This window comes from Ascaphus truei, chromosome 4 (assembly GCF_040206685.1).
Source record: "Ascaphus truei isolate aAscTru1 chromosome 4, aAscTru1.hap1, whole genome shotgun sequence".
NCBI classification, from domain to species: domain Eukaryota; kingdom Metazoa; phylum Chordata; class Amphibia; order Anura; family Ascaphidae; genus Ascaphus; species Ascaphus truei.
In genome coordinates this window covers 311721384-311736019 of record NC_134486.1, presented here as the reverse complement: position 1 = coordinate 311736019, position 14636 = coordinate 311721384, and the positions used below count along the sequence as shown (strand labels likewise).

General features: G+C 43.3%; 1 protein-coding gene across 2 annotated transcripts in view; it reads left to right on the top strand.

Moving 5' to 3' along the window:
* SPACA1 (sperm acrosome associated 1) overlaps positions 1-14636 on the top strand; it is a 205553-nt gene that overhangs the window by 119684 nt on the left and 71233 nt on the right. For both annotated transcript variants that reach the window (XM_075594813.1, XM_075594814.1), the window contains exon 4: positions 6096-6202. In XM_075594813.1, coding sequence (XP_075450928.1) covers positions 6096-6202 — 107 coding nt within the window. The remainder of the gene's footprint in view (positions 1-6095; positions 6203-14636) is intronic.

The following is a 14636-nucleotide window of genomic DNA, read 5'->3' as shown; positions in this document are numbered from 1 at the left end:
TATAATTCCAATTCACAACATGGGACATCATTTTGAATTTGAGCTAGATCACTAAAATCAGTGATTAGAGACTGGGTGTAGATATAAACATTGTAGTAGCCTGAGGTACCTACGGATGTGAAATTATACTGTATATAGTACCAAAAGCATAAGCAGAATCAGTGTACACAGGAGCTGTTTTACCTGTAGCGAGCACACGAACTCTGGAAAGGACAAATACTGTACCATTTTTTTTAAGCAACTTGAACTGAATAAACCTTGGGTAGAAGATTTGCGTTTAAAACCTCATGCTAGGAACAAACATAATCTGACACCAAATTATCCATTGTATCACTCTGACAGGAACCAGCAAAATACAGAATCAAATCTGAATTGCTCAGAGATGCATTCTTTAAAATGAGAGGTTATAGATGTCACATATTCAATTAACTTTACAGTAGAAAAATTGTGCATGTTGAAATTAATATTCTGTATAACAGATAGAATAGTTTTTGAATTCCACTCTATTTGTGCTAAGGAGGCAGAAAGACTATATATTAAAAAAATAAAATAAAAAATAACACTGAAAGTGAGGCATTTAAGGCAACATCTTTATATAAAAGACCTTCTTCCCAAAACCTGCCCCTGTTTGACTCCTCCAATGTGAAAAAAAGGACCTTGATCCATAGTCAGTATCTCAAAACATGTGTGTAATGCACTTCTTACTGCATCAATAATATACAATTAGTTGTTTAGTACAATCCAACTTTGATCTTTCTAAAAAAAAATGTCACAATTACCAAACTAAAAAAAAAATATATATATATTTGTTACTTTTAAACTTGTACAGTGATTTTGTATCTAACTTCACTCAGAATCACTCATTTTTAATTGATAATATAGTATCATAACCTTATGACAATTCTGGGCGTATAGCCATCTATCTGGGCATTCCGTCAGCAAAGCTGCTCTTCTAAGATTCTGTATTCTAAATGTTAATTGCCAAATTCTTTATAACAGCTGTAACCAGTGCTCACCACAAACAAGGTGGGACCGTGAGGCTGAGGTGGGGATATTGATAGCCGCCGAGCAGCCACGTCTGGAATGCAGAGTGGCCGGGTCAGGGTAGGAGAAGTCAGGTTGGTTGTGGTACCTGCCGTGGTCAAGGAGTGGAGATATCGGATAGTCGTTGGTGCGGTGCCAGGGTCCAGGGGTCTATAGAGTAGAATTGTCGAGTCCGTAGCTGTGGTCCAGGGGTCAGAGAAGTCAGGAGTCCGGGTTCAAGCTGAGGTCAAAACAACAAGGATCATACAAGAAAATGCAGGGCAGCAGGAAGCTTGAGGTAAGCACAAGTCACAAGAGATTATGCTCAGCCAGTTTGCAGGAGGGCTGGCTGAGCATTTAAAGGACAGTTAGCCAATGGTGAGGCAGCACACAGGTGCAAGGTAACATATAGCAGGACAGCCCACAGCTGCAGGGTAATGCAATCACAGGTATGATGTGTACCGATTAGGCAGGGGCTGAGTCAGTAGCAGCTGTGGGATAATGGATGCAGTTTACCCCTTGTTTGCCTGTGTCCGCTCAACATTTGCGCGTAGATGGTGTGTGCTGCCCATGTCGTCACTGGGGCAGAGCTTGGAGATGGCCCCTGCAGTGTCTCTGGTCCTAAGAGCGCGACGTGTGCGCACAAGTTGCGGCAGATGCACGTCACCCGTGACGTGGTATGAGTGATGGAGGTAGGGCTTCACGGCGATCCTCACAGTACCCCCCGCTATCCTTCAGGAGTGACCTCCGAACGTCTCAGGAATGGCTTGAGGGTACTTTGAGTGAAAGGCCTGGACGAGTCTGGGGGCATGTAATTGACCCTGGGGAATCCAGGATCACTCCTCTGGTCCAAAACCCCTCCAATGTACCAGGTAGTGGAGAGCTCCCCTGGTGATACTGGAGCCCAGCACTGATTGTACCTCGCATTCTGGTTGCCCCTCCACGAGGAGGGGTTCAGGAGATGAGACCGGGGAAAGAGAATGAGAGCCCTGGATATGGCGGGTGGTAGGCGTAAGCGGTAGGCTACAGGGTTGATTCTTTCAATGTCGGTGAATGGGCCGATAAATCTCGGTGCCAATGTAGGTGTAGGCACCTTGAGGAGAATGTTCCTGGTGGAGAGCCACACCTTCTCTCCTGGACTGTACGTCGGGTCTTTCCGTCGGTGCCGGTCCGCTTGTCTCTTCTGCATGGAAGTTGCTCTTCTGAGATTTCCCTGAATCCTTTCTTATGAATTCTGCAACTGTAGTACCCTGTTGTCTTCTGCCTGCACCCCGGATCTGGGCGCTGAAATAGGAAGGGGAAATGGTTGAAAGCTGTGATTGGCAAAGAAGGGTGACTCCATAGTTGATTTGCTGCGGAAATTGTTGTGTGCGAACGCGGCCCAGGGCAGAAGATTAGTCCAGTTGTCCTGGGTGTCAGAGAGAAAGCAGCGAATGAACTGTTCCAAAGATTGGTTAGTCCATTCAGTCTGACCGTTGGTCTGGGGATGGTAACCAGAGGAAAAAATGAAGTGAGATCCCCGATTGCTGACAGAAAAACCGACAAAATGTAGAAATAAATTGGGACCCCTGATCCGAGACAATAACTTGGGGTACCCTGTGGAGACGAAAGATCTCCTTAACGAACACCTCTGATAATTTGGGAGCATTGGGGAAACCCTTCAGAGGAACAAAGTGAGCTTGCTTGGAGAAGCGGTCCGCTACTACCAGGATGGTATTCATCCCTTTGGATATGGGTAGTTCTACAATGAAGTCCATGGACAGGAGGGGCCATGAGTGTTCTGGAATAGGAAGAGGTTGACGTAAGCCTGTAGGTTTGTTACGGGGAGTCTTATTTTGAGCACATGTAGAGCACGCGGTGACAAATTCCCTAATTTCCTTCCGCATACCCGGCCACCAAAAAGTCAGTTCCAGTCAGTCACTAGTTCTCCTAATACCTGGGCGTCCAGAAGACTTGGAGTGACCCCATTTGTAATGTGGTGAGCACATCGTGACAGTATGCTCAGCCCTACAAACATGGACCCCGCCAAGGTGGGGTGAGTCTTGAGCACGCACGCCAACATGTTCTCTAAATTAGAGAAATATCTTGAAAAGAATGACCGACGTATGGACCTGTTACAACAGAACCTTCTCTCTGTCTCTTTCGCTCTCTCTGCTCAATCCCCTCCTCCTAATCCCGTCCCGTCGGGTCCTTCCACCCCTACGCCTAAATTTATGTCTGTGACTACAACTTCTGAACCCCGACTCCCAACTGCTATGCTGGAGATCCGCATGGATGCCGACGGTTCTTGAACCAATGCTTCATCCTGTTCGAGACCTGCCTTCTCGCTTTCCTTCCCAGAGATCCATGGTGGTGTGGGGGGAGGGGAGGGTTGTTGGCTTATGGGCTTGAATTGTTTTGTTAATTGTGCATCGGCCCTTTATTGGATTTGTTCCTGGTTGGCTTCAGCCATGAAGTGGACTGTGGTCTTCATCAAGGCTGGGGTAATGAATTTGCTGGTTCAAATCCCAGGGTCAGCTCCTTGTGACCTTGGGAAAATCACTATCTCCCTGTGCCTCAGGCCCCAAATTACATAGATTACAAACTCAACTGGGCAGGGTTTGTGTCTGTAAAAGTCCTATGAACAATGCTGTGTACAGCGGACCATATTGTAATTGATAAGAGCTTTAAGTCCTATTGGGAGAAAAGCGCTACATGAAATAAGTTATTAAAAGTTCTTATTTTATTTTGTTATTATTATGTTTACATCCGTGCTCAATTGGGATTATTCATTCAACTGTGATAGTGCCATAAATTACTACTAAAAACTGCAAAACAAACAGAAGGAATTTACGCTTTACACCTACTTGCAGAACATTAAAAATGAATCTACAACAAAAACAAACACATTAACACAGGGGTGAAAATCTTTAATATGGGCGGATACTTCTTTTTGCTATATAGAATAACCTGCTAGGTCTTTAATTATACCACTTTTTGGTTTGTTTGTGCTTTAAAACATTAATGCTTGTGAGTTTGTCCTTTGAGACTAATTCCAATGAGTCATTGTTTCCGAATGGCTCTGCATGCGATTAGCGCGCTCACTGCCACAGGGGTCTATAATGTATTGCAAAGGGAAGAAACAAGGGGTTTAATTAGATGCTACTAGAGAGGATTTCCTTGGACTACAGTCAGCTGTCATGCAGATCAATCTATAAACAAATTTGTTTCTGTGTAATGTATGTACAGTTGTGTGAAAAAGAAAGTACGCCCTTTTTGAATTCTATGGTTTTACATATCAGGACATAATAACAATCATCTGTTCCTTAGCAGGTCTAAAAATTAGGTAAATACAACCTCAGATGAACGACAACACATGACATATTACATTGTGTCATGATTTATTTATCAAAAATAAAGCCAAAATGGAGAATCTATGTGTGAAAAACTAAGTACACCCTTACTGCTTCCATAGGAATTAAGATGCTAAGTATCAGACAGGTGCTGCTAATCAAATGCCCTTGATTAATTGATCATCAACAAGTGTGACCACCTCTATAAAAGCTGAAGTTTTAGCAGTTTGCTGGTCTGGAGCATTCAGGTGTGTGTTAACACAATGCCAAGGAGGAAAGACATCAGCAATGATCTTAGAAAAGTAATTGTTGCTGCCCATCAATCTGGGAAGGGTTATAAGCCCATTTCCAAACAATTAAAAGTCCATCATTCTACAGTGAGAAAGATTATTCAAAAGTGGAAAACATTCAAGACCGTTGCCAGTCTTCCCAGGAGTGGACGTCCCAGCAAATTCACCCCAAGGTCAGACCGTACAATGCTCAGAGAAATTGCAAGAAAACCAAGAGTTATATCTCAGACTCTACAGGCCTCAGTTAGCATGTTAAATGTTAAAAGTTCATGACAGTACAATTAGAAAGAGGATGAACAAGTATGGTTTGTTTGGAAGGGTTGCCAGGAGAAAGCCTCTTCTCTCTAAAAAGAACATGGCAGCACGGCTTACTGTAGGTTTGCAAAGTTGCATCTGAACAAACCACAAGACTTCTGGAAGATTGTCCTTTGGACAGACGAGACCAAAGTGGAGATGTTTGGCCATAATGCACACCGCCACGTTTGGTGAAAACCAAACACAGTATATCAGCACAAACACTGCATACCAACTGTCAAGCACGGTGGTGGAGGGATGATGATTTGGGCTAGTTTTTGCAGCCACGGGACCTGGGAACCTTGCAGTCATTGAGTCGACCATGAACTCCTCTGTATACCAAAGTATTCTAGAGTCAAATGTGAGGCCATCTGTCCGACAGCTAAAGCTTGCCGAAATTGGGTCATGCAACAGGACAATGATCCCAAGCACACCAGCAAATCTACAACAGAATGGCTGAAAAATAAAAGAATCAAGATTTTTTATTGGCCCAGTCAAGGTCCAGACCTCAACCCAATTGAAATGCTGTGGCAGGACCTTAAGAGAGCCATGCATAAACAAATGCCCACAAACCTCAATGAACTGAAGCAACGTTGTAAAGAAGAGTGGGCCAAAATTCCGCCACAACGATGTGAAGACTGATGAAGTAATCGTTTTCTGTATGACTTTGTTATTGCTGCTAAAGGTGGTTCTACAAGCTATTGAATCATAAGGTGTGCTTAGTTTTTCACACATAGCTTCTCCATTTTGGCTTTATTTTTGTTAAATAAATCATGACACGGTGTAATCATGTGTTGTTGTTCATCTGAGCGGGGACTTAGCCTTACAGGGTTGAAACCAGCTTTAAATCTGCTACATTTTACAAAATTTGTCCAGGGAAATTTTTTTCTTTAGATCACAGCCTATTTGGGCGAGCGAGAAACGAGGCAATATCCTTTTACACACAGCAGGAGGTTACCCGTGTTTTACGTTTGCCATCTCGACTGCAAAAAAATATATATAACTTTTTTTTTTTGCATTGAACTATTTCTTAAATCGGAGGCACACTGACATTCTTTATAGATATGGTAGTTTGTTTGTTTTTTGGCATTGTACATTACTAAAATATCTATGAACAAAATTATTGGTATGTGAATTATCATTTTGTTTCTTCTAGGGGGTAAACCTGAGTCTGAAACTGATACTACTGTGCGGATGCCTTGTAACTATGTAGTTCCTGAAAATCGCTTTACGTATACATGGATGATAATATCCGAAGACAAGGTAAGATCCTCTATTAAAAATTAGTTACGGTGTATTTCATAATTCCAACAACTGGAGTATTAAAGTATGATATCACTGCTCTGATGTATCTTGCTGATAGCACTGCAATTTATTTGAATTATTATGTATCATATGGTATGAGGAGTAATTTAATTTAAACATGATATTCTTAAAAAGTGCTGAGTTGAGACCATTGGTAGCTGATGTTTTTATGTTACTGGTGACCATACAGTAATAACATTCAAATCTTCTAATTCAGTTGTAATCCTAATTTACAGTAAACAATGACAATATCTGTGTTTCTTTGCAAACACGTGCCTTCTTTGTGTCTCATGTTCATTATTTTTCAGTCCTAGAAGATAATATAAAATACATTTACATTTTTTTCAAGGCCATAGCATCATTGTCTTTGGTCTGCACTGCTATTTTTCTCTTTCTTGCAATTGTTTAATCTCTGAAAGTTTTATTTTCTTTATTTTGAAACTTGCTAAATAGTTAATTTACAGTACTAAAAAGCGTTACTCTATAAGAAAAATTTCCAGGCTGAAAGACACCTTACAGCCTATTTACATGAATGAGCTGTGAAGGGCCATATTTGCTAAGCCGTTCTGAAAAGTGTCTTATGAAGTAGCACTGCTTATTAAATATGGCTTTATGTCCTGCATGAGATGCAGTACTGCAGGAAGAAGTACCTTTTTATGGTAATCGGATTTCTCCCTTTCTTCTTAAACATATCCAATGCTAGCACTATCTTTACATAGAGCAATACAAATGTGGTTGTATCTATCTGTGAACAAACCTTAACTTTACAACAGGTAAAATGTCCTTTCCTGTGAGTGTTGTAAAGGTTCATGGAGCAACCTTTTTAATCAGTATACTTTAACCATACTGTACATCTCTCAAGTCTTTTCCCAGAAATGAACCTAATTTGAATGATCCTTACACAAAAGTAAAATAATCTTGTAAGTGTTAACCACATGGTTGTTTTATTTATTTTTTTCTAGTCCTAAGATATCATTTTATAGTACAGTATGTTGCACAGAAATGTACCCCATATTCAAGGTGCAAAGTCTAAGGCTACGTCCATAAAGTGGGGAGCCGCACTGAGCCGTGCGGACCCTCCGCTCTGAGCCACGTCATCATCAATGAGCATGTCTTTAGTGGCGGCTCCCGCGAGCGTCCGCAGGCGTGCTGAGGCGCTGGGATTTTCAGCTGACAGCAGAGCCTGTTTCTCATCGTGCTGTCGGCTGATAACACCCAATCAGCGCGAAGCAGCGTCATGACGACGCCGTGATGTTGACGGCGGCGCTTCGCAGGCTAGTGGCCCGGTGACGTCACTGCCCTGCCTCCCCCCGCCCCCGCCCCCCCGATTGTGCATGCTGGCTTGCCTGCCAGTCCATGGAATCGCTCCTGACCGAGCAGGCGAGCCTCAGCATCAGCGCTGCTCAGCACGGCTCCCCCCTCTATGGACGTAGCCTAAAGTGTACCATTTTTTGGTGCTCTTTTTCATCTGTCCTCTTGCCAGTATTCAGTATTGCAGCTTCTGCAGCTATCTACAGTGACTAGCAAATTATATAAAAGTGCAGATAAGAACCATCTAAATACCATTTAGCAGGTGTGGGAATACAGAACACAGTGCATCCTTAATATACAAAACTCCCAGTCAAAATAAACACTGAGTCAATGCAAAATTAGTTTCAGGAAAGTTTCGTTCCAAGGTGCATTAAACTAAACTAAAAAAAAAGCTGTGTGTGCTGTGCACGCGCATAGTAAGTGAAACTTCTTTGACTTTTGTCACAGAAATGGACTTATAATGCGTGTGCTCGGCACACGTGTCAGTCAGAGAGTATGTATGTGTGTCAGTCAGTGTGTGTATGTGTGTCAGTCAGTGTGTGTGTGTGTCAGTCAGTGTGTGTATGTGTGTCAGTCAGTGTGTGCATGTGTGTCAGTCAGTGTGTGCATGTGTGTCAGTCAGTGTGTGCATGTGTGTCAGTCAGTGTGTGCATGTGTGACAGTCAGTGTGTGCGTGTGTGTCAGTCAGTGTGTGCGTGTGTGTCAGTCAGTGTGTGCGTGTGTGTCAGTCAGTGTGTGCGTGTGTGTCAGTCAGTGTGTGCGTGTGTGCGTGTGTGTCAGTCAGTGTGTGTATGTGTGTGTGTGTGTGTGTGTGTGTGTCAATCAGTGTGTGTGTGTCAGTCAGTGTGTGAGTGTGTGTGTCAGTCAGTGTATGTCTCTCTCTCTGTGTTGTGTGAATGTCTCTCTGTGTCGGTCAGTGTGTGTATGTGTGTCAATCAGTGTGTGTGTGTGTGAGTGTGTCAGTCAGTCAGTGTGTGAGTGTGTGTGTCAGTCAGTGTGTGTGCCAGTCAGTGTGTGTGTGTGTGTGTCAGTCAGTGTGTGTGTGTGTCAGTCAGTGTGTGAGTGTGTGTGTCAGTCAGTCAGTGTGTGTGTGTGTGTGTCAGTCAGTGTGTGTGTCAGTCAGCGTGTGTGCGTGTGTGTCAGTCAGTGTGTGCGCCAGTCAGTGTGTGTGTGTGTGTGTCAGTCAGTGTGTGAGTGTGTTTCAGTCAGTGTGTGAGTGTGTGTCAGTCAGTGTGTGAGTGTGAGTCAGTCAGTGTGTGTCAGTCAGTGTATGTCTCTCTCTCTGTGTTGTGCCCCCCACCCCTCCTCCTTCCCCCTCTCCTGCTCCCCCCCTCCCACTACCCCCAGCGGAGCTGCGGACACGGCTGTGTGTCCTGCTGCAGCCAGCCCCCCCGGCGACACGGTGGTCCCATTACCCCCCTCGTCCCGTTACCCCCCTCCTCCCGTTACCGAAGCAGGAGCGACAGGGCAGGGGGTGGAGCATCGGCCTCAGATAGCTACCCCACCACGGAGCAGCGTACTCCACAGCGGGCAGCACCGCAGAGCCCGTGCCTGCTGATGGGGATGAAGGGACCCCTTAACTGACTGACAGCCCGACAGCCAATCATCGGTTGCCTCGCAGCAGTGCCCTCTGCCAATCACACCCCCACAAAACCTGCCATCCACAACATGGCTATGGACAGCCTCTGCGCATGCGTTGAAGGGGACAGCTGCCGGTGTGGAGGAGCGTTAAAGTAAATGTTGAGTGGGTGGGGGAGAGCGGCGGCAGTGCCGCCGCATGTCAGCGGCTGTGTGGGGGATGCAGCGGCAGTTAGATGGCAGCGGGCGGGGAACGGTGGGGGGGAAAGGTTGGAATGGCGGCCGTTAGGAGCGGCGCCGGCGGCGGCATGTGATTTGCCAGAACAAAGCCTGGCCTCATCTGCCAGCACTGTGACGTGACATCTGTTTCATTTTCTGTCCCTGCAATTCATTTTTGTCCCATTAGGAATGAGGTGCCACTAAAGAAGTTTCACTTCAAAAAATAAAAATATGTATGTGTGTGAGGAAGCAGTCACTCGCACTCCTGTATAAACAAATAAAGGTCTGTGCTAGGGCCATATATCAAATAGAGCATACTTTACCACCAGCGTTGATGGCAAAAAAGACGACAGCACTCAGATGTTAAACACCAAAAGTGTATTTAGAAATAAATAACACAGGTCCATTGTTTCGATCCACACAATAGGATCTTTCTCAGGGGGGTGCGGCAACACAACGCTGGTGGTAAAGTATGCTCTATTTGATTTATGGCTCTAGCACCAGATCTTTGTTTATACAGGAGTGCCAGTGACTGTTTACACACACACACACACACACCATACACACACAGGGCTCGACAAATGCACTCGCCCGCTAGCCACGGGCAAGTTCATTTTGACCATTGTCGAGTGCTTACCTACGGCGGGGTGCAGCGATCTCCTTCTCCACTGCAAATTGTACTCTTTCCACTGCAGGCCTTAAAAAATAGCCGCGGAGCATCACATTACGCCGTGTTGCTATGGCAAGGGGACAAGATGCGGCGCCACGTGATGCCGTGACATCATGGTGTTCAATTGCTATGGCAACACAGCGTCATTTGACGCCGCGCGGCCATTTTTTCAGGACCTGCATGGGAAAGAGTACAATTTGCAGCGGAGAAGGAGATCGCCGCACCATGCCGCCGGGCCCTGCAGCTGGACCCTGCCGCAGGAAAGAGTCGTGAGGGGGGAGGGAGATTTTTTGGGGGGTGAGTTACTTTGGGGGTCAGTAGGTAGTGGGTTTACCCTATAGCACGGATGTAATTTTTTAATATGTTTAGTGTAAGAGACATGTGCAGAGGTACGCAATGGAGACCGTTTAAAGTTAAACTAAAATTAGGCTTTATTGCGCCTGTCCCTTTAACACAGCAGAACATTCAAAATAAGCCAAAGAAAAACCTGCTCCGTTTTGGAGATTATCTACACATGTAGTCCAGCCCTCTCTAACTGGTTGGTTAGCTAAGCTATTTACTGCTGCGGCCGAGTTTATTCGAGCATTTGCCCGTTCTCGGCCGCAGCAGTAACCTGGCGCGCGCCGGAGGGTGCCGGGCGCGCGCCGAAGCCTCGGAGGAGAGGCCCGCCGATCGGGGCTTCCCCCTCTCCTTACCGGGTCCGCCGGGTCCCCCGGAACATCCCGCCGCCGTCGTGACATCCACGCGACACCAGGGCTCCCTCGGGGAGCCCTGGGCACGCGTACAGGCGGCACAGGCACCCGATGATGCGTGACCGCGCATCGGTGATGCGCGGCACGCTGAGGGAGTGCGGCTCGCAAGCCGGGACATTTCCCGGCTTGCGGAATGAGCCGCACTCGGATAAAGTGTGCCGCCTGTGTACCAGCCCCAAATATATAAACATATATACAGATATATAACAGTCCCATAAGAAAGTCTTATCTGTTTCTTGTAGCTGTAGGGGAAGCCTCTCTGCTCTCCTGGGTCAGCACCTTTGTGTGCTAAGGCAATGTCTGTCCAGGTATAGTCTGCTCCACTTTGTCTTGCTGTCAACCTGCAGTTTATTTGCAGCTAAAGACATATGTCCTCTGGTCGGTCCAGTGTCCACTAAGGAAATACTCTGGTCTCTTTCCTGGGTCAGCTTCAATTGTGAGCTCAGGAATCCTCCTTTCTGTCTCAGAACAGGCTATTTTTGAGAGAGCTCTAATCAGACAGTTGGTGTTGGTTAATTGCACACCAGCAATTAACCAGCACACTGCTGGATTAGAGTCAAGTTGCTTTAACAGAGATAAGTCCCTGTTACAATTAGCTTTGTAGATATGGCGTTAATTCAGGGAACATATTTTTTTTGGGGGGGGGTCCACTATAGGATGTCTCCCGCACTCTGGTATTCTGTAATCAACATATTTTTTTTGCAGTTTTGCCATCAGTATAAAGTATGACTTTTTTTTTTAAATAACGATTTTTTTTGTCACCTAGTTTTTCTATTTTTCTATGAGACCTGAGATTTCACTTGATCCGTGTCCTTTTCCTATTTATGTGATACCATTGTGTCTATCCTGAGCAGTTTTAAATGCCTTTACTACAGTATACTAGTCTCTAATATATCTGCTGGATTCACTGCCTTTTCAGTGAAGGACTTCCTCAATTCCTTCAAACCTACCATTTACTGGCATGGGTCCTTGTTATAGTATGCCTCTTTCTCTAAAAATGTATCCATCCTTTACACTTCGTATACCTTTTGATGTACAGTACTTAAAAGTTAATATAATGCCACATTTGCTTCATTGGTTCCAATTATACATGTGGAGGCTCTTGTCTGCTTTTCTTTACACCACTTATATTTTGTTTTTGTGCTTCACAAGATTTGACCTTCAAACCTGTGCTCAGTCCTCTACTTGAGTGATGACAGGTCATATCAATGTTCTGTAACATTTATCATTTACATCTTCCTCTTTATGCAGCTATATTTCCCTTTACAACACAGCATTTTCTCAGGTTGCAACTGCTTCATTATATTGTATGTCCGCTTTTAAATCATTAAATCTAATTATCCCCTAGCCTCCATTCCTATGTGTTGCTTGACAATATAGTACCATTAAAAACCTATCCTCTTAAACTATTCTTGACCCAGCTGCATGATTTTACACTTTTTAAGATGAAATATTAGCTCCCACACATTTGACTATTCATTTAGTTTAAACCAACAGTCATCCCATTTTTGGTATTTATGTCAGAGCGTGAAGTTCACCAAAACTAAACCAGGTATTCTCGGCTCTGAATACCTCCTGGTTCCCAAGTGTAAGGATGAAATTAAGCGAAAAATAAAAGTTGGCTTCCACCATTTTTATTTTCTAAGAGGAGAAAAGAAGGTACAAGGTTTGTTTTCTCTGGAACTGGGGGTAGGGTCTCTGGGGCTGAGAATAGTAGGGTATACAGTAGCTAACAAATTCATTTATCATTGGATCTACTTTCTTGTTGGGTGTCTAGCTTGTTGCAGGTCTTTTGTATAAACTTAATTAGGCATTTTTACCACCAGTCTATTATTACTAGGTCTTGAAGAAATTATTTTTGCCTGTACCTCAGCTAATGCATTATCGATCAGCCACTTTATTACCAACTTTCGGGCTATTCAACTTGTTTAGTTCACTCTTACGGTGTCAATAAATTACATTGTGGGGGCCTCGTCTATGTTTTACACCTTGTTAATTGCTTAATGTTGAGGCTTTGTGGCAAATATTGAGACAGACAGTTGTCCTACCGCTCAACCTATTAATCAGTGGTGTAGAAGTACTTAGGTGCAAAGGGGATATAGATAGACATAAAACATATAAATGTTTCTCTAATCAGGGAGACACAAAAGATGCCCTTCTGATTTGCACTCTTTCAGTTGGTTTACAGCTAGGTGTTGACAACAACTTGAATCTCTGAGCTATAGCTCAAACTTCTACTGTACTCTTAAAATCAAAAACAATAAAGTATTTATTCAACAGATATGCCATGGCATACTATATACAACAAATACAAAGAAATGACTGTGATATATTTACAATAGTGTATTTAAAATCCTCTATGGTGAGTGCAAGGTCCTTGGTTAGAGGCAGTCAGTTCATGTGTAAGAACACTGCCATCTATTGGTTGTAAAGTATAATATTGTGGCAGGTATGTCAGTGCACTGGTCTAAATCATAAATGGACTTCACCAATGCATATAATTCGCAACAATTGAGACACGTTGTGTGTCTCCATTGTTGCAAATTATATGCATTGGTGAAGTCCATTTATGATTTAGACCAGTGCACTGACATACCTGCCACAATATTAAACTTTACAACCAATAGATGGCAGTGTTCTTACACATGAACTGACTGCCTCTAACCAAGGACCTTGCACTCGCCATAGAGGATTTTAAATACACTATTGTAAATATATCAGTCATTTATTTGTATATTGTATGGCATATCTGTTGAATAAATGCTTTATTGTTTTTGATTTTAAGAGTAGAGTAGGAGTTTGAGATATAGCTCAGAGATTCAAGTTGTTGTCAACACCTAGCTGTAAACCAACTGAAAGAGTGCAATCAGAAGGGTATCTTTTGTGTCTCCCTGATTAGAGAAACATTTATGTGTTTTTTGTGGCAAATATATCTGAAGATTCAGAGCTGCAACTAGGGAATCTTCCTTTTGATGACACACAATCTTTTTACCCTCATTAACTTTTGTTCTTGATTTGTTGTATTTTCTGTATTCCAAATAAATTGTCATTAATCTTTTGAAGTTCTAGCTTTTAGGGGATAAAGCTTATTAAGAAGACCTTTGTGTAACTTTTTTGATAAGCACGATAATCATATTGGTGCACTCGTGCTCCTTATCGTGCTCCCTAGTAATAGAAAGTTGAGAATTATGATTTACCTTTGTTACGAACCTGCTCAATGATATTGATTCACTCATTTTTACATCAGTCACTCGCAGTTCTCAAATGCCAATACATAATTTCAAGTGCAAGGCCCTTTCTAGAGGATCTCAACCATACTACTTGGACGTACTGTACATCCTGGCATTGTCATAAACCCGCCTATTTGAGAACTTCACAGCATGTGTTGAACTCTGCAATGTTTTTGTTGCAGAGAACTGTTCCCAAAACAAAGAAACATAATATTTCCTCTGATGTTTTCATACCTGTCTTTGCAACACAGAAATGTGAACAGATTTATTCAAAAAATGTTGCAAAAATAGTGGCAGGCTAAAAGGTAGCTAATTAGAGATGAATCCAAATTATTAATATGCACCAATAACTTTATGAAACTTTTAGTTTAATTTATGAAAATGTTCAGTGCATTACTAGAGTTACTTCAGCCCCATGGTTATGCCATTTTGATTCCAATTTATCTTTCTTTATTTGTTAAATGTTAATGTTTGTTTCTGTGACCATCCTTATGGCAGTAAAAAGTCCATCATTGTAATATACAGCATCACATAAAATAATCAGACAAGTGTCACTTTTGTGATCAGCACTCATTTCTAACTTCTGGCCAGATTACTTTCTGAGTGCAAATGTTGTGACTTTTAGCTTCATA